The sequence below is a fragment of the Rhinolophus ferrumequinum genome, chromosome 17 (assembly GCF_004115265.2).
Source record: "Rhinolophus ferrumequinum isolate MPI-CBG mRhiFer1 chromosome 17, mRhiFer1_v1.p, whole genome shotgun sequence".
NCBI lineage: Eukaryota > Metazoa > Chordata > Mammalia > Chiroptera > Rhinolophidae > Rhinolophus > Rhinolophus ferrumequinum.
Genome location: NC_046300.1, coordinates 9,892,145 through 9,917,302, shown reverse-complemented (window position 1 = coordinate 9,917,302; position 25,158 = coordinate 9,892,145). Strand labels below are relative to the sequence as shown.

The 25,158-nt window shown below is 48.3% G+C and overlaps 1 protein-coding gene and 1 long non-coding RNA gene across 4 annotated transcripts in view; both read right to left on the bottom strand.

Annotated features, from left to right (window-relative positions):
- Positions 1-5,458: 5,458 nt before the first annotated feature.
- LOC117037317 (uncharacterized) lies at positions 5,459-13,191 on the bottom strand. The gene is made up of 4 exons (XR_004425488.1): positions 12,966-13,191; positions 12,083-12,170; positions 8,179-8,311; positions 5,459-7,092 (listed from the first exon to the last, which is right to left on the bottom strand). It is a non-coding gene; the product is annotated as an uncharacterized LOC117037317 (long non-coding RNA).
- A 1,791-nt stretch (positions 13,192-14,982) lies between these two features.
- The window catches only part of CDCP1 (CUB domain containing protein 1), a 52,561-nt gene continuing 42,385 nt past the window's right edge, over positions 14,983-25,158 (bottom strand). The window contains exons 8-9 of one of the 3 annotated variants that reach the window (XM_033132933.1): positions 23,379-23,466; positions 14,983-21,045 (exon numbers count right to left, since the gene is read on the bottom strand). In XM_033132933.1, coding sequence (XP_032988824.1) covers positions 20,616-21,045; positions 23,379-23,466 — 518 coding nt within the window. In that variant the 3' untranslated portion in view covers positions 14,983-20,615. Of the gene's footprint in view, positions 21,049-23,378; positions 23,467-25,158 lie in introns of all 3 variants that reach the window. The other 2 variants (XM_033132932.1, XM_033132934.1) reach the window with 2 other exon arrangements.

The window sequence follows — 25,158 nt, the reverse complement described above, 5'->3', positions numbered from 1 at the left end:
GTGAGAACATAGCCGAGGGAGAAACATTTCAAAGATCCATGCCATCTTCAGATGAAAGAACTGCGGTACAGGGACGTTAAGTGACCCGTGAGGGGAAGCAGAGTTTGCCTCCCCAAAATATGCCTTTTGGGTTATGGATTATTTTAAGCTGGTTATTTATTTTTAAGAAACAAGGACTCAGAAAGAATCCTTGGCCCTCCCCCTCACCTGCCTAAAGGAATTGTCATGCAGGGCGGCCTGCAGGGTCTCTGCTCCTGCTCCCCACATTAGAACACAGGATATGGTGAGGCCAAAAAGGAACACCCACGGAGCCATAAGTAGAGGAGTCATATCTCTATATTCTCGCTGGCGGCTGGATTGGAGAAACAGGAAACAGGAGCCACACAATTCTCAACCCTCACTGCGCTGCTTGCAGGCTCAGCCACCATCTTCTTGCTCGCCCCCATTTTCTGCTAGCGTAGCCACGGCAGTTATATTCATGGCCAGTGGCTCACTGGTTACAGCTGACGGCCAACTAGCCACAGCTGATGGCCATTTGATCACAGTCGACGGCCATTTACTACCTGAGCCAGCACCTTTCTATGTGAGGCCGAGAGCCTGGAAACTGCTTTATGGGGCTCTGTCCCCAAAGGAGTATCACCTTAGCATCATATGATCTCAATGTGGAAGACAGAAAAGAATCTAGAAAGATTGCCCTCTGTGTCCCATGTGCTTACCACATGTCTGCTCTTTCTCATCTACCTGGGAACTGCCTGCTTACCCTTTGAAGACCCAAACCGCCGTTCCCCCTGTCCTTAGTCCAGATCTCATATTTGCCTCCACTGCCTGAAATGTCCGGGGTTCCCATAGTCTTAGGGAGCCCACGTATGTACATATACAATAAATGTGGTTATTTTTCTCCAGATAGTCTGTCTCATGTTAATTCGAGACCAGCCAGAAGAACTTAAAAGGGTAGAGGGAGTTATTTTTCTTCCCCCTGTCGCGCAGGAGACCCTGCTCACTGCACCATGTGTCATGCGGGGCGGCCTGCGGGGTCTCAGCTCCTGCTCTCCACACAAGAACGCAGGACATGGTGAGGCCAAAAAGGAACACCCACGGAGCCATACGTAGGGGAGTCACACCACTATACTCTCGCTGGCGGCTGGGTTGCAGACACAGGAAACAGGAGCCACACAATTCTCAACCCTCACTGCGCTGCTTGCAGGCTCAGCCACCATCTTCTTGCTGGCCCCCCATTTTCTGCTAGCATAGCCACAGGAGTTATATTAGTGGCCAATGGCTCACTGGTTACAGCTGACGGCCAACTAGCCACAGCTGATGGCCATCCAATCACAGTTGATGGCCGTTTACTACCTGAGCCAGCACCTTTCTATGTGAGGCCGAGAGCCTGGAAACTGCTCTTTGGGGCTCTGTCCCCAAACCCCCACACCAGCCAAGGTTACCCAGTTTGCAAGAGAGTGAATTTCACTTTCTTAGAATAAAGAAACATTTTGCAAGCAATTTCTCCAAGCAGCCAACTGGTAAGTTTTGGGTGCCTACCATGTGCCAAGCACCCTGCCAGGAGCAAGGGCATGAGGCCTGGGTCCTGGTCTTGACGTGCTCACCCACTTGGCGGGGAACTTGGCATTTTTAAGGAGCTCCAAGACAAAGGGATGGGGCTGGTTTTGACCCTGAGAGTAGCTCTCCTGTTTTGCATTGTTGGGAAAAGAACTGGGCGGTATTGGTAGGAAATGGTGTTTCAGATGAGGACAATCAAACCAAATAGCTAGGTCAAAGACAATTAATCACCAAGTTTAACCAGGAAAACTTTAAACCAGTTGAAGTTGCTCATTGGCAGTGACACAGGATCAGGAAGCAACTCTGGATTTAGATTCCAGCTCTGCCACTTTTCTAGTCCTGTGACCCTGGGGGAGTCCACACCTCCGAGCTGTGGCTTCTTCACTGCACAACTTGAAATGGACGAACAAAGCATCAGGGCCTAACCTCACAGACACAGAGGAAGGTAATTTTCTTCGCCTGTCACGTCAGCCACGGCTGGTTTATCTGTGGTTACCACAATGTGGGGACAGAGCCAGGAGTGCAGTTTCCAGGCTCTCGGCCTCACGTGGAAAGGTGCTGGCTCAGGTAGTAAATGGCCATTAACTGTAATCAAATGGCCATCAGCTGTGGCTAGTTGGCCGTCAGCTGTAACCAGTGAGCCATTGGCCACTAATATAACTGCTGTGGCTACGCTAGCAGCAAATGGGGGCTAGCAAGAAGATGGTGGCTGGGCTGGCAAGCGCGATTGCAGTTAGCACGGCGGATTGCAGTTAGCAAGTGAGGTTGGTGGGCACAGAGAAGTGGACGGCAGGTTGCGGATTGTGTGGCTCCTGCTTCCTGTGTCTCCAACCCAGCCGCCAGGGAGAATATAGTGGTGTGACTCCCCTGTCTGTGGCTCCGTGGGTGTTCCTTTATGGCCTCACCATGTCCTGCATTCTTATGTGGGGAGCGGGACCAGAGACCCTGCCAGACGCCCCGCGTGACACATGGCACAGTGAGCAGGGTATGGGGACAGAGCCCCAAAAAGCAGTTTCCAGGCTCTCGGCCTCACATAGAAAGGTGCTGGCTCAGGTAGTAAATGGCCATTGACTGTAATCAAATGGCCATCAGCTGTGGCTAGTTGGCCGTCAGCTGTAACCAGTGAGCCATTGGCCACTAATATAACTGCCGTGGCTGGGCTAGCAAAGGAGGAGAAAAGGGGGAGCTAGCAAGAAGATGGTGGCTGAGCCTGCAAGCGGCACAGTGAGGGTTGAGAATTGTGTGGCTCCTGCTTCCTCTGTCTCTAAACCAGCCACTAGCGAGACTATAGTGGTGTGAGTCCCCTATCTATGGCTCCGTGGGTGTTCCTGTTTGTTCTCACCATATCCTGCATTCTTATGTGGGGAGCGGGAGCAGAGACCCTGCAGGCCGCCCCGCACGACACACAGTCTCTTCAAATCCTCTCTGAATTCCTCTCTCCAAGGCCATGGGAGAGGGCAGCAGAGAAGGGCCTGGAATCCACATTTGTGAAGCTTCCATGAGCCAATTCTACTTTCTGGGGTGAGGAGAGGATGTGCATTAAGAGTTGAGAGCTGAAGACAATCCCTGGGGATCCTGGGGACCCAGGCTTAGGATTACTCTCTGAGGCTGTTTCCCCATCTGGAGCAAGGGCATGACGCCTTTCTCACATCACTGTTGTGAAGGGAAAATACATGTAAAGCCTCCATCGAGCCCACTGCTTGGCACACAGTTATAAAGACCATGAGATAAGGGTACTGTATGAAAAAGCTTTGGAAGTAAGACTGCCCTACATGAAAGATCCTAAAAAGCTATGATTTTCACCTGGATAGGAAACAAAAACCCACAGTGAGCTCAACTGGAATCTATTTTATTATTATTATTATTATTATTATTATATTATTATTATTATCATTACTATTATACTGGAAAGACAGTTCTCTTGGGAAGAGACTGGCAGTGTAGTAGGATGTGAACTCACATGGAGCAGGGCAAGCTGAAGGTGAAGGCAGTGATTCTTAAGCCAGACATTAGAAGCACCTGAGGTACTTAAAAAAACAACAAAACACAACAGTGCCCAGGCTGCCCTCTAGACCGAATAAATCAGAATCTCTGGTGAGTGGAACCAGGCACTGAAAATGTTTAAAACTCTCCAGGTGATTCCAAGCTACAGTGGTTGAGACTGGCTTAGGTGAAGCTAGCTGCCGACTAGGTTAGGATTTTGGAAGAAACCCGTCAGCCCCAGACTATCTGCCCCCAGCTCTGCCTCAGTCTGAATTTCCTACCACTCTAAACATCGAGCGGTGGTATCATGCACACTAATGAGGATTGGCTACAATCAATTTGGTTACTGTTTTCTATTGGTTTTGACAGGGAGTCGAGAGAGGTCTTACTTGAAGGACTTGGTGTAATAAGTTAATTTCAGTAGGAAGTCGGCATGTTGATCAGTTAGAATTTGATTTGGTTGCATATAATGAGAAATTCAAAATAACGGGGCCTGAAACAAGAGAAGTCTGGACGGAGGTCATCCAATGCTGGTATGGCATCTCCATGGTCACAGGGGATCAAGGTTCCTTTGACTTTCCTTCTCTACCATCCTAGTGTGGGCTTTCCATCTTTGAGGTTACCTCATAGCCCATGATGGCTGCTGGAGCTCCAACCATAATTAACTACTCCAACCATAATTAAATTCCAGGCATTACGTAAAAGAAAAGGGAGAATGCACAAGGAAGGTCCAGGCAACTTACTTTAAAGAGCCTCCATTTTCCTTGTCTCTCATGGGTCAGAACTCTGTCAAACGCCTATCTGCAAGAAAGGCTGAGAAAGGCAATCCTTTAGGTGGGTACCGTGACACCTCAAATAAAAATTAAACTTCTTTGAGGAAGAAGAGGCAAATGATAGGTAACTAGCAATTTGTGCCACGGAGCCGCTATAGACCGAAAGTTTGAACATGGGAGGGAACTGGAAACTAGGATCCAGAAGAACAAAGAGATCTTAAAGAAAAAATTGTGATTCATTTTTCTGGTTCCCCAAAACTCACTTCCATGGGTCTTTCAGTAGGAGAAGCTTGTTTCAACTGCGTAGCTGGGTCAAGCCTTTATTTATTTTCAACAAATTCCTAGTTTCTAAGCATGGCTATTTCAGCCTTAGTTTTGGATCAATCATCTCATAGACCAGCTTCCTTCTTGAAGAACCTGGACCTAGGAGGGTGTTACAAACAGGTGTCTTCCATCTACCTGTACCTGGACGGTAGAATCATTGATTGCTGGTTCTGAGTCAAAAACCACAGGGTATATTATATATCTTGGCAAACCTTGGCTGAATTCTATGACACATTTTCGTTTTTCATTTTTCTTTTTCCCCCCTTCTTTTTATTTTTCTCTTTTCTATCTTCTTTTTGTTTATGAAGCTTTTGCTTTTTCACACCCCTGGAGAGTTAGTTGTACCCTGTATCAATTATGGTCCCAGCAAGAAGCAGAATCTAATCAAAGGGCTGTGAAAAAAGGACTCCAGGCAGTCTTTGTTTTGCACAAATGCATCATCAAATGCATCATCTGATATGGATGATTTTCAATGATCAATGTTCCAATTATTTTAAATAACACCAGTGTGGGGACAGAGTCCCAGAGAGCAGTTTCCAGGCTCTCGGCCTCACATGGAAAGGCTTGGGTAGAGATGGCCATCAGCTGTGGCTGGGTGGCCATCTGCTCTAACCAGTTAGCCACTAGCCACTGATATAAGTGCCGTGGCTGCATTGGTTGGTTGGTTGGTTGGCAGGCAGAGAACCGGTGGGTGGATTGCGGATCGTGTGGATCCTACTTCCTGTGTCTCACCTGGCTGCCAGCGAGACTGGGGTGCAGGAAGACCTCTTGTTGGGGTACTAGTAGATGTTTGCTTTTGTATCTTCAACCCAGCCGCCAGCGAGAATATAGTGATATGACTCCCCTATCAAGGCTCCGTTGATATGGAGCCTTCACCATATCCTGCGTTCTGGTGCAGGGAGCAGGACCAGAGTCCCTGCATGACAACCAGTCCCTCAAAAAGGTGGTTAAGATTTCAGTTCCATTGGTATACTTCGTTTCCCTGAAAGTAAGACCTAACTGGAAAATAAGCCCTAGCATTATTTTTCAGGATGACATCCCCTGAACATAAGCCCTAATTTTTTGGAGGAAAAATTAATGTAAGACCCGGTCTTATTTTGGGGGAACACGGTGGTAACTGAGCAATTGCAAAAGGCTGCAGTTGCTAAAGTACAATTGAACTGCTAGCTCTTCGGTCCACAAATCACTATGGAGATTACAGGTGCATAGTCTGATCACTGACCAATCATGTCGCCTCTTTCAAAGCCTGTTGGTGACTGGTCACTGCATGTGTGTTATTCAGTTCGTGCACAGATAAGCAGAGTGTGCGGTTGTGTTGCTTCCTTGTCTCCCGGCGATAAACTCATGTGACATTTTACAAAAATGGATCATTAAATAGATCATTTCCATGAATGGCCAATAAAGATGAAAATGAAGCAAAGAAATGAAAAGTGATAATGTGGGAAGTGAAATTTGAAGAGACTGTAAATGGAGTTACAGAAGAAATGATAGCCACCTGTGGGAGGGTGGCCACTACTGCCATTTGAGTCTCTGGATATGCAGCTGGAGGGACTTGGGGAAGCTGAACTTAATACGTTAATGAGGAAGTGAAGAAAATGACAAAGGCATGAAGATATCCCAGAGGAAGTGACACCAGCAAAAACCTGCATTAAAGGAACTCTTGGGGATATTTTGTGACATTGAAAATAAAACGGATAAAATGTTGGAAGCTGATCCAAACTTAGAAAGGAGTCTGACGATTTGTCCAGGCTCACTCCGTGTAACATGTGACAAGGACCAGGCAAGCACTGTTCAAACTGCTCTTGATAAGACTTTTACAAAGAACTACTTTCATTCTCGATATTTCGAATGTTTCAAATTAGGGTATTTAATACTAACTTGCACTACTTTTCTCTTACCGGCCGTAAGAGGGTTGTAATCTGACAAAATTTTGAAAGGTCACAGCACAAATGTGACTTTCCCATTGATTATGAAGTTGGTTTTGCATGGTTTCAGCTTGTACGGTCATTGTTTTAAGTCCCAAAATGACTCTGCAAAGTGAGAACTCCTGTATTTACAGAGGCGTGGGCACAATCAGCCAACAAGTAAAGAATAGTGGGGTGTTCTAGGCCGGCACAGCAGGAGCACCCACAGGACAGAAACAGGGGCAAACAGTGCTGTGGGAGCCACAGCAGGGGCACCCGGGAGGAGGGACACGGCCACAGAGAGAAATGCATCCCCGAGTACAGAGGGGACTGGGAGACATACCCCAACCCCTGTCTCTGCCTGGCCTCCTGACGTTGCAGGCACTTCCTCCTGGGTAGACTCAGCTGAAAGGCAGCTCGCAGAAGGTCCAGGCCATGCAGCCAGTCTGGTCAGACTCCCAGGAGATATAAGACAGCAGGGTGGAGGCGGGTGGCGCCCGGATGGGGGAGTAAGTGCACTTGACACTGTCCTGTCATTTTTAGTCCATGCCCTGCAGTAAAGGACAAAGTCACTGCGTCTCTGATGCTGAGTGCTAACACATTACCTTAGGGAAGCTAAGGGAACAGAGATGGGGATCTAGGTTTCCATTCTCTCAATGTAGGGCTCCTCCTAACATGTGCTGTGCTCTAGAATTCCCTTGTTATACTGGCTGGGTCACCAAACACAAAGCCTGAGAGGTCACTGGGGAAGAGAAAAGCAAACTCAGTGTTTTTCAGGCAGTGCTTATAGGAGAATTTCCCCTTGATAGCCCTCCAACCTCAGTAGATTTTAGGCAACATGAGCTGGGCAAGTTTCAAATCACGTTCTAAATGAGACTGACAGAACGTCAGGGCAGGCGTGGCTACCTCTCAGATGTTACTGTGTTAAAGTATGTTGCTTGGGATTAAGTTTTTAAAGTGTTTTACCTTTTGACGTGAGAGTTTCTGTAAATTATGTAAGGGGGATATTTCTGTGAATTCGTTACAGTTTTGAAAATCTATTAGGGGTCTGGGGCATTTGTTAAACAACACTTGCTGTTTACATTGGAAAGAGACTGGTTGCTCGTCTGCAGGATGCTTCATTTCTATGAACGGTCTACTGTTAGGAGCTGACTGCGTAGCTAGATTGCTCTGGGGCTGGTTTATGGATGAGTCTCTCCATCCAGGAGGTCCCTGTCCCTGGGCGGGGGTCTCCGCACTAAGCCCATTTAAGTCACCCATGCTGCCAGGTTCTTTGCAAGAGGATGGAGAGATTTGGCAGGGCAGCTTCTCACCCTAGGTGCTACTGACAACTTGGGCAGGATAATTCTTAGTGGTGGGGGCTCTTCTGTGCATTGTAGGGGGCGGTGCTTGGCAGCATTCCTGACCTCTACCCACTAGATGCCAGCTGTGATGGCTAAAATGTCTGCAGACGTTGCCAAATGTCCCCTGGGGGGCAAAATCAACCCCCGCCCCCCAACTGAGAAGTTGAGAAGCAGCTAGGTGCAGGGTACCTGTGAGGCCCACAGGAAGGAGACCTGTGAAAAGGAGTAATTGAGGCAGACTTTGTTTGATGTTTCAGATTCCAAATTCATCACTTTTCTCATGTCATCACTTACTCAGCATCTTAGGGTGTCTGTTCAGAGAGGGGTCCAGGACCAAGTGGTACAGAAGCTCATCTCTGGCATGGCCATTATCTTCATTTCCCTCTTCCTGATTCTGTGGGTCTTCAAAGAACTTGAAAAGGGGGACCTGGAAAGCATCAATTCAGACTTGAGATGGGAATAAAGCATCACAGAAGTGCCCACCTTCTCTGCCCTAAACCCTGGGTATGATGAGATGGCTCAAGAACGCCCCCAGAGTGCCACCCTCCCCAACTGAGCCTGTTGGCTCTTTTTTATTCCCAGGTGGCCAGAATATGGGTTTCCTCTCCCCTTCAGGTAAGAAAATAGTAGGTTGCTATTCTTAAAGAAACAGTAGTTCTCTCTGCAGAGGTTTGGAACCAAGGTTGGATCTTGAGATAAGCCTGTCTCTGACAGATGCACTCTCTGTAATCTTCTAGCTGCTCTGACCTTCAGTGTTTCTGAGGGCCTCGATGGAGTGCATGGTTTTTTTTTTCAGTACCCAGTATCATTATTAAAGAATAACACTGAGAAACCATTGCCATATGTTTTAATTAGTTTACAGATTAATTTAGCTTGTTTGCTAAATAACTTGCAGTGTAGTCTGTTGCCTAGGGAACAGGGATAGGAACAATAGCTCAGAACTGGGGAAACTGAATAAAAATCGGCAAAGAGTCCTTGATGCATTTTATTACTGCCGCTCCAGCCACTGTCCCACATTCATTCTTCTTCTAGTTCGGAAGTGTCTTAACAGCACAAGAAAGCATGTCGTGCTTGTTGAATGAATGAATGGATGCTACCACCTGAGGTTTGTAATTTCCTCCCTCCCTCCCAAGCCCCTGTCTGAACCCTCCCTCACAGCACTTTCCTTGTCAACTTCTTCTCTACCAGCACTTAGTCTTAGCATAATGTCTTGCACATAGTAGGTGTTCAATAAGAGTTAATAGAGATAACTGAATTAAATTGGATACCCAACAGAATAAATACTGCACAGTTTCGTGCCACCCATGTGAAAATTCTTCATGCAGACCAAAGCAGATGTGATGCCATGTTCTATTATTGCTCAACCCTTGGCAGGGATCTGAAGACAAATAGAAACATCTTGATCTATGTGTGCAAGAAATCTACTGCAGCATCTGTAGCAAGTGCAAATTTTTATCTTAAAAATCAATGACCCTGGCCTGGAGAAAATATATTAGACTGATTTTTTTTTTCTTTTTAACACCAAAGACGAAGGCTTTGTGATCTCAAAAGGAGCTTGTTATCCGTGTTATTTAAGGAAAACATAACTGAAAATACAATTTCATCTTGGATATGCTTGAGAGATTGACACTAAACGTTTTTTAAAAGGTATAAACCATTCTTTTACGTTCATTATGGGAAGTATCTCTTTTGCCAGTGTTTCTCAAAGACACTATTTACAGAAATATCACTGGGTTGCCATTCAAGAGCAGAGGAAGATTTCTGGAAAGATCTAACTCCTGATGGGAAAGATCACCTCTGAAGTACATTTCTCAATTCCTTCAGCTGGGCCTCAGTTTCTTCATCTGTAAGATGAATGGGTTGGTCACCAGATAATCTTTAACATTCCTTCTAATTCTAATTTTTCACAATTTTTTGCTTTTTGCCATCTGAGATGAAGGGCAATGGGTCAGCTAATTCCAAATTATGAATCCATGTTAATTTTTTTTCGTCTTCAAGGTGATTGTGTAAAGAAAGGCTTCTGCCTGCTCTGGATCTCCCAAAGTTTTTGTGTTTATAAGTAGGCATTTTCTTTTCAAATAGAAACTCAGAAAATGGCAGGAGAGTGGAATCTGGCCTCTGTAAACCAGGCATTGCTTAGAATGAGTCACAGACTATTTTAAAAAGGCAGGAAATCCTGATTAGCATTTTTCTTCTTCTTAAATCAGTCTTATTGAGGTGCAATTTAATACAATAAAATTGCACTCGTTTCAACTGTAATTAAGTTGATCAGTTTTGACAAATGTTTGTCCCCATAGAACCTACCACTCCCATCACAACACAGAACATTTCCATCATCCGGAAAGTTCTCTCATGTCCTTTTGTAGTCAGTCCTCGTCCACCTTGGTCTTCAGTGTAGATACATCTTCCATTAGCATCCTGTTTTCTGACTTTTCTAGGGGACAAAGGACAAGTGCCTGCTCTCAGGGGGCTTACACTCTAGTGAGTGAGGGTAAGCAGCTCTTCAGCTAGCACAAGCCCCAGTTTAAGTAACTCAGCCTCTGGTCCTGGATGAGGAGACGAGACTGTGTTTAGACCTTTGGAGGATGCCCTGTATGGGGACGTCCTACTTCCCGCAGTGTCCCCAGCCCTCCCATGAGCCATTCTTGGTAGTCTTGCCTGCCTCTAACCCTTCCCCTGGAACAGATCCCTCTCTCAACAGGATGAGGAAGCTCCTGCTGTGTCTCCTGCAGCTGAACACCAATGATGTCTTCTTCGGTTCCATTTTTCCTGGGAACAGTGCTGGGAGCCAACTCTGGAGCTCTGAGTGGTGACAGTGGAGAGCAGAATTGTTGGGTGCTTTAGATGCATTTTGTTCTTGAAGGTGGAAGCTTGTTTTAGAAAAACGCTCAGCCCACAAGACCTATTTATTTTTCTGAAGAATCATAATGTATAGTAAATGTAGACTCAGTGGGAAAAATAATGGTGACTAAAATAGCAAAGTTAGTACAAAACTGGCTAATGTCCCACAAGGCAAAAAATCCGTAACCTTGCAGGGTATCTTTTCTGTTGGACAGAGTTCATTTGCATCTCTAACTAACAAAATCCACTTATCAATTTTTTATAAATGAATGTATATTTTTACTGAGTGTGTGGGTCCCAATCAATAGTAAGTCAACAAAATTCTTCATTTCCCGAGAGCACTAAGCGACCCTTAGGTGACCATGCTCTGTGATCCTCTGAAAAGGACATGCAGTCTGTCATTTTGCCTAACTTTCAAGTTTGGATCATTTTTCTTCACATGATTGATTATACTCCTGCAAAATACTAACCAAGCCTGACTAGACTAAAGGGACAAGTGCCTCTTCCATGACCTGTCAAGCTGTTGCAGCTGATGGCATGATGGGCACACAAATTCTCTCTGTCTCCAGATTTCTTCTCAGTAACCAGGGGAGGGGAGAGTGGGTGACGTCTCAGTACAATCGGATGGCTGAATTTCTTGCAGCTTCCTTTTTCGTGTTGTCATATGACAAAAATAATACGATTCAGTAACAAGTTGGATGTCCTTTATTCAAGGGAAAACAATCCATGGATTGTGGGGGACAGTGCCTCTCAAGCAGAAGGGCACTCTTCCTGAGTGAGTTCCATGGAGTTAGAAGAGACAAGTGGAAACAGGGCAGGTTGGCTCGGAGATTGCGGATTTCCATATAAGGCGAGCAGGTCCTATTTTCTAGGGTAAGTGAGCTAGCCAAAGCTGAGTTGGAGGGTTGTGATGGGTGTGTTGGAGGGTTGTCTCACTTGACAGTGAGACGTTTCCAGTAAGTGCAGACTGGCTTAGGTTTAGATTTGTGATGTGGGCGGGGCCTCCCTTTTGCAGGTCTTGATGTACGAATTACCTGTATCAGTGTCTTTATAAGGAAAGAACCATTGCTCGGGGATGTTTGGCTTTCCTGGAATTTGGGGTTCTCAGAGTCAAAAGGCTGATTCATTCTCCTTTGGCAAGTTTAAAGTGAGCTTTTGGGCTCCTTCTGACTTTACTTAATAGAAAAACATCGATGCAAAAGGGAAACAGGTCTGATCTTGAGTCATAGTAATCCCAACACAAAAGTCCCCCTCCCCCTGCAGAACACCGCCCTAAAGCCCTGGGGGGCCTGTGCTCTGGCATCACCTAAATACTGAGTGAGAGATCAACAGCCACCACCAAGTTGTGTAAACACACCTGGGAGTCACTTGCCTGTGGTCGAAGGGGCCCCAGACCCCAAAGCAGGAGGCTGGAATCTGCCCGCCCTCTTTCTTGCCGCGGGGTCCTAGGCAAATCACACATTCTTTGGATTTCATATGTAAATTTTAGAAAGGAAGAGGAAGAAGATAATACACCCTGCTGTACTTCTCTCACAAGGTGGTGATAGGGACCAATTCAATTTAGAATTTATTGACTTGGTAAGCGCCAGGCACAGTGCTGCCTGTGGGATAAAGTGAAATCAGGTTTGTGAAAGCATTCTGTCACTCAAAGGAGGAGGTATAATTAGATGACAATCCTTGAGATCATAGACCCATGACTATTAGCCTGCAGGCTGGCCCTGAAGGGCTTATGTGACCGGGGACCAGGGGTAGGAGGTGGGGTGGGGGTGGCAGCCGTGGTAGTGGGTTAGAGGGTGGTCCTGAGGTGGAAGGCAAGGAAAGAGACTTAACCCAGAAATATCCAATGATCCTGCTGGTGCTCAGCCTGTAAACCAGCTCAGGCACCACTGTGGGTGGCAGGTAGCCAAGCAACTAGTGTCTTGTGAAAAGAAAAGAGTGGAAAATGGAATTGGCCCTGCTGGTGTCCTGAGTGCCACCCTCCCCCCGCCCACGAGCCAGCTCAATGCCCAAAGTACCCAGAGTCCAAGTTGGAGGCAAAGTGTTTCCTCCACTTGCTCCCCCACAGCTGTGGACTTGGATTTGGGCTAAAACTATTTTATCCCCCTCGAATTACATCACAACCACCAAACGATTTTCTCTCTCAACTCCAAGGAGCAGCTGGACCCCCACAACCGTGGTGCCTGGCTTAAGGTCTGAGCAGCTTCTAGTCCAACGTCCACCCCTGCGTGATCGAAAAGTACCTGGCAATGTGAGGAACCCCTGAAGAAGCTTGAGGTCACTTCACCACCTGGTGCCGGGACCCCTCTTTCCAGAGGGAGGGAGCCCATCACCTCCTCTCCCCGGCCTGGCTGTCAGCCCCCTGAGGACATCTTGGCTTGGGAGTTCCAACATTGAAGGAATGGAGGAAGGAAGTTGAGAGTCCCCTGAGCTGGTCTGAAAGAAGCTTCCGGCAGGATTTTAGCAGTGTTTCTGTTGTCACACCTTCTAGTCTTTTCCAGCCTTTAGCTTCTAAGGCAGTAACCTGAGATCTCTGACCAGAGGGGGTTGAAATCTGGCCAAACTGGTCACACCGCTGTGTGTGTGTGTGTGTGTGTGTGTGTGTGTGTGTGTGTGTGTAGAGAAGGGAAGCTTAAAGTCTCTGAAAAGCTGGACTCACTGGAAGTGGGCAGGACTGAATGAAACACTGTTTCTGAGACATTTAACAACCACAGGATCTTGAATTTTAACAAGTTTTGTAAGGAAGTTTTCGTTTTTTTACTTTAACATAAGAGATACATTCTCAAGGTTCAAATTCAAAAGTTACCAAAAGGTGAATAGTGCCAAGTTTCCCAGTCACAGTTTCCTTCCATGAAGGCAAACACTGTTCAGTTTCTATTTAACAAGATCTTTTTCAAATGTTTCAAATGCTTAAACATGATTTAGAGGCACTGACTTAACCCTACATTGGAGAAGAGGTGAGGAGTTCCCCCATACCCCTCTTTTAAGGGAGTGGTTGGTTGGTAGCCCCTTGTCATTGAGGATAAGTTTGAGGGGTGGGAATGGAGCAGGGAGAAAAGTCTGAACAGTTGCTATGGTTACTTTAAGCCACGTCATTGGGAATGCTGTTGCCCTTCCCCCAACCACCAACACGTCTCCACTGGGGCCCATCTCTGGTGTGGGTGCCCGGTCAGGCAGGCCCAAACATCCAGGGCTGCACAAGTGTTGTGGGATCATAGGCCAGCGTGCTGGAGCTGACAACTAAATGAGATCGGAGAGAAGAGAATGAGAACAGCCTCTTCGGATTTGACACAATCAGCTCGAGAACTGTCAACTCACCGGAAAGACAACCAGCTTGCTGAAGATGAGACCAAGCGACTGTTGATGATGTGTTTCCTCTTCAAAGTAGATGTAATACAAGTGGCTGCTAAATCAGACATTGTCTACACGTCATCTCACCCACCGTCGCAATCACCTTAAGTGGGCATTAGGGTACACATTTGCTGGCGTGGAGTTCTCGGGTTGCTTGCTTGGGTCACAGAGCTGGTACTTCGCAGCTGCCTCTCAGACATTCTGAGGTCTTCTTCAGTCTGGGGACAAGCGGTTCCTATGCATTTAATATACATATCTATGTGCACAAATCGAGAAACTGGCACCCTCAACTTGAAGCAAATGCTTCTTCCGTGGGTTTGCTCCTGGAACACGTTTCAGCGAGGGGCCATGCGACAGTGAGCTCCTTGAAGACCAGCCCTCTCCCCAGCCGATCCTCTGAGGCCTCTCAAGGAGCAGCACACAGTGATGAAGGCACAGCTGGACTGGGAAGTGAGCCCTGCCACCCTCTCTGTAAATTAGTCTCGCAGGAGCTCACAGCAGGCCCAAGAAGGGAATAGTGACCTTCGTCATTTCTGGTTACCTACTATCATTTTCAGTTCCCAATGGCCCTCTGGTTTACTTAGGGGCATTTGCCTGGAGTGGGTCCCACTCTGGATGCTGAAGGGGTTCAGTCTTTCCTCTCCCCAGTCTAGTACACCGGGGTGGACCTGTTACCGGGGCTCAGCCAATGAGACTTGCTTTGTGGGACTTGAGGTCTGGAGGGAGCTAGCTGAGACAAGGCTCATTCATCACTGTGACGGAAGGCTCAGCAGACAGTGCTTGTGTCAAAATGTAGTTTAAAAAGTTATAAACATGACTTTTGTAAAAAATAGCATGAACACGAGCCACAGGTTTTATTCGATTTATTAATTAACAATGGACTCCAAAGGTTTTGGTCTTAGCAGCTGGAAGGATACAGGTGCCACCAAGTGAGTGGGAGCAAACCCGTTTCCTCCACCCTTCTCCTCAATGGGGGAGAGCAGATTTTCAGGGGAAATAACAAGAAATCAGTTAGGGATGTTTTGAGTTGCCCGTTAGATGCCAAGTTGAGATGTTGCAAGAGATGTTGAGGAGAGATGGATACACGAGTCAGAGGAAGAAAAAACGGGGGAGACAAGGACCCCACGGGGTGCTGGGCCATGCCTGGCAGACCTTACCTGACCTTGGATCCCAGGACTGGGTCATCCTGAGCTGAGCTGAGCAACAGTGCACTGGAAAGTCCGTTCAATTGCCACCCCGCTTCTTGCAGGTTTGTGTCCTTGGGCAAGTGACTCCATCTTCCTGTTTTTCTCATTGGTAAAATGGAGAAGAAAAGTTGCCGGGGTCATCACAGGCTGACCTGAGATAAGGTTTGCAAAGCTCCTAGCACAGGGCATTTGCCTGGCATCTAATTCCTTCTCGCTGGCATGACACCTGCCTTAGGTCACTGGGGAATGTGTCTCCATTCTGACATGCGCACGTAACAGACATTATTTCTAGGGCACCTGCTGTGTGATGCAATGTGAGGCGGGTAGACTACGTGTAAAACACAGATTCCTACCTCTGAGAAAAGTACCATCTTGTTAGGCAAAGACCTGCAAGTACAGACTTCTAAGTAATGAAATTATTGTCCCTAAGTGCAGAGTTCTAGGCATCATACAGACTCTGGCATTTAGAGGAGAGCTTCGTGGGGCTGGAGGGCTTCCTGGAGGAAGTGGGCTTGTGGTAGACTCTGAAGTGCTGCTAGGATTTTCATCAGGAGGGAGGGAGGGAGTACAGCTTTTGCTTGCAGGTTGTCCAGGAGCAGGGCACGAGCTCATATATGGGCAGTTGTGCCCCTGATACACCTGAGGATTTAAGTGGCATTGGGATGAAGCTCTGAGGCCATGGGATGAGAGGAGGGAGAGGTTGGAGAGCTAACGAGGTAAGGGGTAAACTGGGTGAGCCATACCTCGGTAGGAGATCGAGGACTTTGTTCTGAGGGACAAATCTGGAGGTAGAGGTTTCAGAGCAAGGGAGTCACATGATGAAAAATGAGTGGTGGAAAGAAGGGGGAGGCCGGACAGGACAATGAAAGCCATCGGGGGTGAGTCAGGGATGAACCAAAGTCGGGTCCAACACTGTGGGCTTGGGTGACGGGAGGAATCAAGGCATTTTAGAGATGGAAGTGATCTCAGAAGATTTAATCTTGTGCAGGCATTTGAGAAAAAGATCCAACTCAAGGATACACAGCTAGTAGTTATAGAGCAGTCAGCAAATGAACCCACATGAAAGGGGCAGAAGATTTGGAGAGAATGAATTTCCCTCTGGAGAAATCAGGTTGGGGAACACAGGGAGGCATAGGTGGAGCAATGCACCGGGCTGTGAAAATGTGGTGCCTAGGTGGGTATCAGCTAGGATTTGGGGCACTATCATCATAGAAGAGAAGACACCATTGGAACCCCATGGGGCAATGTGCAGAGAGAAAAGGCCAGAAGCCCTAAGACTGAAGCTTGAGGTCCAAGAACAGGATTCAGGAGAGGGGCAGTCAGAGGTGGGATACGGCCCAGATGTGGACACAGTCACTGCTGTCCAAGGGCACAGCCACGGGGCTGATGTCCCCAGCCCCACGACAGCATATTAAAGATGACTGCCAATTCTTTGCCCCTCCCACTGAGACGTGAGGGCTTTGCTCCTTCCCCTTAATGTCTGGGCAGGCTCTGTGACTGACACAGCCATAAACACTGCCAGCTTCCAGGCTCAGGCCTGGCGAGACTGGCAGCTCCGCCTTCCTGACTCTGGGAATACTCACTCTTGGAACCCAACCACCATGTTGGGAAGAAGCTCCCAAAGCCCTGTAGACAGTTCAGGGTGACAAGGAATCAAAGCTCCCAGCTGCAGCCAGCACTACCTGACCGGCTGTGTGATACCACCATCTTGCAAGTGGATTCTAGTTGAGCTGCCACACGAAGCAGAGATAAGCCATCGCTGCCTAGCCCTGCTCACATTAGATATTGTGACCAGAATAAATGATTGTTAAGTCACTAGGTTTGGGGTGGTTTTTTAGGCAGCAACATCCGGTCTCCTCAGTGCCCTTGGGTCTCCTCTCCAAGTGCATGGCGGAAGGTGGGGGCCCCTCTGGAGCTCCCCTCTCCCACCACCCTCCCTTTGCTTCTGATCTGGCGGCTGGTGACCCACACTGGTGACGAGGGTGGCCCCGGGCCTCTATGCAGGTCAGGTATCGGGAGTGGGTCACACAGAGGGGCTCATGTTGCCTAACGGCAACAGAACAGGACAAGCTCTGGCCGCTGAGTTACCCTCGGGCAGCCCAAAGTCGGCTTTCTGGACCGTAGCACAGAGAAGACAGCATCTGCTGAGCCCATATTGAGTCTGTCACAGTAAACAAGTGGGAAATTTGGGCCTCAGCTGAACCAGGGGACAAAGCATGCAAACAACCCATTTTTTTCTGTACATTTGTTTATTTTAAAAAAGTGTAGGAAATGAATAAAATGCTACCTAAAAAGTATCTACAACAAATAAATTATTTCCCGTTAAGCACTGCAGATCCACACAAACCAGTCTGCTAATCTTGACCAAGGTTACATCGCATGGACTTAAGCTTTTCCCCTCTTCTCTTCCTTGAGACGTTCCCCTCCCATGCAACAAGACTGCAGCGTTAGAGACCGGTCCCGTATGAGCTGGGCTCTTCACAGGTATGGCAGGTGGGCATCAGCAGACCCAGTGGGTAAGGCACAGTGCTAGCACACGTAAGCTTCAACAAAGCATTTGACTGGTTTCCAGTGACCCTGAAATAGTTTACATACGTGGGGCCTGGGCTTTAAAGAAAGGGGCCAAGGATATGTCAGGCTGACACTTTTCAGGAGGCATATCTTCAGAAAACATAACACCCACCTGGTCTCAGGAAGATGGCAAGTTTGGCCCGGAGTTTTGAGCTCTCAGTTAAAAGGAAATGGCCATGTGGAGCCCTTGTAAGTAAAGGTGACGTGTGTGACGATGGCCACGCCACAGACGGCCAGTCACACTTTGGGGTGGAAGGACGAGCACTGGCCCGGTGAAGCTCAGAAGATGCCAGGAGGTCAGAGAAGGAAGAGAACGGAAGGCCCAGGGCTCCAGCGGGGATTTTAAATAATGATACAATTTCAGTCAAGGGAAGGAAGCCACGGCCCTCCTCTGCCCTTCATGGAGGGGTTTGTCAGCATCTCAGGTCAAGAGCCTGGGGGTAGCTGGGCAGGAGCCAGCCTTTCAGAAGGGAAGGGTTCCCAGGCAGCACCGAGGGCATAATTAAACAACAACAACAACAACCACAAACTCTTCCTTCTGGAAAGGCCTTAGAATACACACCATTTAGGAGGTTGCAAAACTCCTTTTCACAGAGGCAAAGTAGCACAGAAACAAGCCAAGGTAGTGCATTTCCTAGGGTGAATTCATTTAACATGAGGAAAGGCATTCATTTTTCCAAAGGAGGTTTTGCCACGGAAATGTTGGAGCTTTGGATGGTGCAGACAAGCCATCATGCAATCCTTCTCCTCCCAGATGAGACAGGGCAGGGGCCACAAAGACAAATGCCCACCGGAGCGGGGCCGCTCATTAGTGAATGAGGGATGTGAGCAGTGTGTAAGAAAACAAACTTGCCTGAAACACCCACCAGCCTGGAGGCCTGTCTGCTCATTGGATGCAAGACGTGGGTCCCAGACTTTCCATTTCAGGGTGAGGAAAGCAACCCTGCAGGGACACTGATCACTGGCCCCGGACACGGAGCCTCAGTGTGGGAGGCGACAGGGCGTGGTGGGGACTTCAGGGAACTGGAGAACCAGGTGCCCCGCCTACAGCTGAGCTGCTTCTCAATGGCAGGCAGCCAGGTGTTCTGAGGTGACAACGTGAGCCCCAGCACAGCCGGATCTTCTGATCTGGGGTTTTATGTAAACATTTTACAATTTTAACTGTTAGTAACTAATTCTTAAAAAAGATTCTGCCGGCTAAACAAAACACACCTGTGGCTGGATCAGTGTGTTGCGTCTCCTGCAGCAGCAGGGAAGTGTGGTAAACAGAATAATAGCCTCCAAAGATGTCCGCGTCCTAATCCCCAGAACTCGTGGATATGTCACCTTCCATGGCAAAAGGGACTTTTGCAGGGTAATTAAATTAGAGATTTTGAGATGGGGAAAGAATCAGGGATTATCCAGGTGGGTTTTACAGGTGAAAGACGGAAGCAGGAGGGGGAGTGTCACAGTGCTGGGGTGTACTGGCCATCAGCCATCGGAGGCAAGGAGTGCGGACAGCCTCTGAAAGCTGGGAAAGGCACGGAACCGGACTTCCTCCGAGAGCCTCTCGAAGGAGCGTAGCTCTGCCGTCCCCTTGATTCTAGCTCAGTGAAACCCATTTTGCACTTCTGATCTCCAGAACCATATGTAAGAAATTTGTGGTGTTTTAAGCCACCACATTTGTGGTAATTTGTTACAGCAGCAACAGGAAACTAAGATAGGGGGCCACTTTCTGCTGTATTTGTAAACATTTTTAGAGGATGAAAATACTCCCTAAATTTCTGTTTAAATGCAGAAAATTGCTGAAGCTGGGAGAGCCACAGGTGGCAATTCCAAGGAATTTCTCTTATTTCTAGGCTAACGGATAACGGGATTCGAGATGAATTTCCGCAGCGGGATAACCACATGCAGAATGAAAGAACCAAGAAGTCTTTCCTCACAGAAGATACGTATCACTGCCCTCAGACACACCCACCCTTTCTGGCTAGACAGAATGCAAATCCTTCCCACTTCCCAGGGGACAAACACATGTTCATCTAGTGGCCAGTAGAAGTCAAAACCCAGCCATCCGTCCAGTTAGCGTGAATTGTCACTATGTCAGGTGAAAATAGCTGTGTGGTTACACATCTGACTTCTTAAACACACAGGACCACTAAATAAATAATACTAAAAAGGCACATTGTCGTTTTTGCCCAGGGGACCCAATGAGAGACCAGGGACCTCGGGTGGGTTCCTAGGGGTTGGAGCAGTTGACCCAAAGAGATCCAAATCCAAATCCAGGGCTCGTAGCAGCCCTGTACCTGGTCACTCGCACCTCTCCTCTCTCATTATGGGCTGGTTTACAGCTCAACCTGAGTTTAGAGGGACATGAGATATGATGATTCTGTGTTTCCCCGAAAATAAGACCGAGCCTTATATTGATTTTTGCTCCATTAGGGCTTATTTTCAGGGGATGTCTTATTTTTCTCATGTACGACTATCTACATTTATTCAAATACAGTCATGTCATCTTCTTCTGGAACATTGTCATAACGTACTAAATGTGTCCGTCTTGCTGAGATCTTAACTGGGCTTATTTTCGGGGTAGGTCTTATTTTTGGGGAAGCACAGTTATATCTGGATCAGAATTCATCATTTTCAACATCTCACCACTGGAATGAGTTCACTTGGAAATCAGAAGTTGGTGTTATCCAGGGAAACCTCCTGCTGTTCCTTCCATATAACTCTTTAGGATTTCTGGTGGGCGCCCTCCAGCACGTCTCAGTGCCCTGCTTTATGAACAGTCTTCGGGATGGGTCCAAGTTATTCCACAGACTCTGCTGGCTCGTGGGCATCCAGCAAGGGAATGTCTGTGTCTCTGTTGCTTTCGTTCCCCTGGTTGGGGTGGGAGAAGGTGTACGGTTCGCTCTCAGACTCAGCACTGGAGCCAGGGGGTGGCTCCTCTGTGGTCAGCTTTGCAGTCCGGGCCCTGGAGCATGTGGGGGGTGGGGAGGGAGGGCAGTCCTCTCTGGGGCCCTGGAAGGGCCGGTAGGTGTCCACCTCTGGCTGGACGAAGGACCCGTTGGAATCCAGTAGCAGATGCCCATATACGATGGTGTCATCGATGTCTGCATACACGTGGGATTCACTGTCCTTTCGTACTTTCTGAAGCTTTTTTGGCTGCATCGGCAGCTGGGTGTTGACATTGCCATTGTAGATACCTACAGCCAGGCCCTTGTTTTTCTTCTTTTTCCTACTGAGAAAGAGAGGGGGCAAGAGGGAAGTCAGGAAGAGAGCGATCTTAGGTGTGTACCACTGTACATCCCTGTGGGGACTGAGATCTTTCGGGGTGCCGACCGCGTCTCCCCCACGTCCCACGAATCACTCAGCTTTTGAAACTGAAACCACTGTCTCCAGCGAACATTCAGAAGGAACCAGCTTCTGTCTCCAGTTTTCAAGGAGGAAACAGGGAGTAGACAGTGGTTTAGAGAGGGTGCTTTTAACACTATGTGCACTGGAATTCGCTTCGATAGATGCACAATGTCCAATGGTGGAGACAACCCCTCTTTCCCACTAGAAAGGGGTGGTGTCCCAAGCCCAGGCACATCAGGCAGGGCATGTCCTGGCCAACCTTCCGTGGCTGTCTCAGTACTCTCCCCGTAGCTCATGCTCCACCCCTCTCTTGCACGGGTGAAAGCTCTGATCACCTAGCTCCTAAATGATAACACACGAGACTCAGGATGGAAGGTGGTTCCTTAGTTTTTAGCTGGAGTTGGGGACAACAGAACTCAGCATTCGCAAAGGGATCCAGTGCCCTCAGCAATAACTGCCAACAGGGACGACAACTAAAAAAGAAGACGAAATTCAGGCTGGGGTGGCAGAGTTCCTCGGTCACACCATTCACGTTTGGTTTGGAATGTTCTTTGGTACTTGGATGTGGATGGGCATTAGCACTCTCTGCTACGGAAAACAAAGCTTTGCCCTCCATCTCCACGAGCCAAAAGCAGAGGAGGCTGACATTTAGGTGACCGGTGACTCCAATGGAGGACTTTATCTCACTGAACATAATGGACCGTATAATGCACAGGCTGGCGGTTCACCAACTGTGGACAGGCTCCCTGTACTTTTCTGAGATAAAAAGAAATCTAGTACACTCAGCTTGCAACACTGAGTCTCTGGCCAGGATGACGGGTTCCAAACACTGCGGCCTGAAGCCCTGTGACGGATGCCCCTCCTTTGTGCTGCACAGTGCCGTGCTCGTCCCCACCAAAGCCCTCCTCATGCTGTCCTGGCCTGCCTCTGTGGTCCCACCACCCTCCTGGGCAGTGGGGGAAGAGATTGGATCTGGTGCCCAGGAGGTTCTCAGAAATGCAGGCTTAATGAACAAGTTCAATGGTACTGTCTTCCCTCATTCTCACGGCACAACCCGTGTGCCCTCCTACACCAGCGGGGGGATGGATGGGCCTTAATGCAACCTGCCAGCCAGTGACGGGCCCCACAGCAAGCCTGGGGCTGGCGACTCTCCGGCCAGAACTGGGGCAGTTTAGAGATGGAGGCTCCCCTTGCCCAATTCCGTCCTGAGGAGGAAGCTGGGGCCCAGTGTTAATGCTGTGCTTTCTGATCTGGGTGAGACATACTATGCACCCCGGCAAGAAAGTTTCCTGAGAGAAACAATCAAATAATGTTTTATCAAAAGAAGTCCTTTCCCCCCATGTGATCTATGTACAACCCCATTTCACCGAGGCGAGGCCTCTCCCTGGATCCTTCTTTGTCAGTGGAGACATTTCTAGACAGTCTCACTGCTGATCAGAATTTCAGTTGTTTGCTCATGTCTCCAGTTAATAAGAATTTTCTTTTTTCTTTGGCTATTGGGAAGGTCAGATCATACTAGGGGAAACAGGTCTCCCCCTTCCCTCATGGCTTTAATCAGAAATATGAGCAGAATTGATAAAATCTGGTAGCAGCGTGTCCTCTGTCTAAAAAGGTCAGCACTTTCCTTTCATAAAACACAGGCTGTCATCCTGCGGGGGTGGAAGGTGAGACTGAGTCAGTTAACTGGATCTTCCTTCCTCTCGCCCACAGGGCTGGCTTTTTGGGGTGCTTGTCTGGAGTCCAATAAACAAGCATAAAACACACAGTTTGTTTAAGAAACTGGAGAACCAGCTGGGGCCGCCTGCATTTGTTTGCCTCAAGGTGACGGAAGGAGCAGGTACCGAGGCCTGGTCTGGCGGGGACCCATGTGAGCATTTTTCCTGCCAAGATGGTCCGTGCGATGACCACAGTCTAATGAGGAGACAGTAAATGATTCACAGGGGACTTGTGCCGAGGCGGCTGCATAAAACTGCAGGTTAGAATGTCATCGCACATGTATTTTTACTTTTGGGGTTTTTTGCCCCCCACTAGGTATGAGGCTTTTTGTTTTATCCCCTCCAAGCGTAACTCACATGTGGCACTATGATTTGACATTGATCTTTGGGGGGGGAAGGGAAATGGGAAGTGAGAAAAAAGGTTAATAATTAAGGACAACTCTCTGTGATCTAAGGAGATGTCAGATCAGCTGAAGACAATCTGAGAAATTCCACCTACTTCTTTTTCACAAAGAAAATGATGAGTCCGAGGGCAAACAGCAGAAAGGCGCCACCTCCCACCACTGCAGTGAGGAGAACAGGCAGGTCTGTGGGCAGAGACACAAGGGAGAGAGGGGAGGGCGCGTGTGGGTTAGGTCTGTGATGAACTTGGGTGGACGGTCTCCAAAGCTGGCCGCCACCCGTTCCTTCCCTCCCTGTACGCTCTCCCCATGCTTCTCCTCATATCCAGAAAAGCCTACTTCCCTTCCTCCTGAATCTGGGCTCTGCTGGTTCGGGGCCTAACACTTGAGAGGCCTGGCAGCTTCTTACACTTTCTCTCTGAGGGGAAGCCGGCCGCCATGGGAGGAGTCTGACTGCTGAGAACGCCATGCCGTGAGGAAGCCCAAGCTAGCCACGGGGAGACTCCGTGAGGACAAACCAAGGAACCTGGACGCCAGTGAGCACCAAGGCTCCAGACATCTGTGTCTGCGTGAACCACCCCAATCCTGCAGCTGTTCAGGGCATCTGGCTGAGGCCCTGGATTCCTCGGAGCACAGATAAGCCCCTGTGCTGTGCCTTGTCCGAATTCCTGACCCACGGAATGGTGAGCGTTACTCAGCGTTACTGTCTAAGCCACTAAAACTAAAACAAACTGGGGGACCTAGCAGATCTACTTCAAAGGCTACTCCTGGCTATACTGGGCGTGTTCCCCCTATCGCCACAGCCTGTTGTGGAGGAGAGAAGAGCAGAGGGGTGCAGGAGAAAGGAGGGAGTCAAAAGTCAGAAGCGAAGGAGTGAAGGAGAAGGTTGTTTCTTTCGTGCCGTCCTTTTCCTACAGTTGTACAAAGGAAAGAGAAAATAAATCAGAGAGGAAGTCCTGCATCAAAACAGGGATTTAGAATTTCTTGCTTGTTTAACAAGAAAATAAAAGGCGGGATTAAGAGAAAACAGGAATAGAAAGAGATGACAGAAAAATCAATGTCAGAGAGGAAGAAAACCCAGGAGCTAACCTGAGAGCATGGGAGAGCTTTTCACGTGTGGCTTTTGGTTCCCATCAGTTCTCTTGCCGCCAGCCATCTGTGTGCCCTTGGGCGGACACTCAATCCCTGACCGCCAGAAAGGGGAGGGGATGGGAGAAACACCCTCCACGGTCCCTTCTGGTTCCAACCCTCTGTGATGCTCTTTTACTGTCGGAATAACGGGCAAACACAGCCCCACCCGACTGCCCTGCCACACAGGCATTTGCTTGCCTGAAACTCTTCAGTGGACCCTGCAACATTGAGCATAAAAGCCAACTCCTCTCTTGGCTCTGAGGCCTACCACTGGGGCGTTTCATGGAATCCAGTGTTTCACTGGACTAAATTAAAAATGCCAGCACCATGTGTCTGTGTCACACTTGCCAGGTCCCCACATTTTAATCACCAACACTAAATGCCCAACGATACTTTTATGAGGTAGTGATTATCATGTACTCTAGACAGATGAGGAAGGTCAGGAGTAAAGAGACTTCTTTGTCAGCAAGAGATTAATAGTAAATGACTGTGGTAGGTTGACTACCAAAATGCCCTCATTCTCCCCCCTCCCTGAACCATGTCCTCTATTCAAGGGGTGAAATGTCCACCCTTTGAATCTGGGCTGGCCAAAAGAATGCTGTAGAAGGGATGGTGTATGAGTTCCTAACCAAAGCATCAAGACACCTTGCGTGCCTCCTCCAGCCTCTCTTGGATCTCTCTGCCTCTGCCATGAGAATAGGTCTAGGCTGGAGGATAAGAGACCACGTGGAAGAGAGCCGAGGAAGC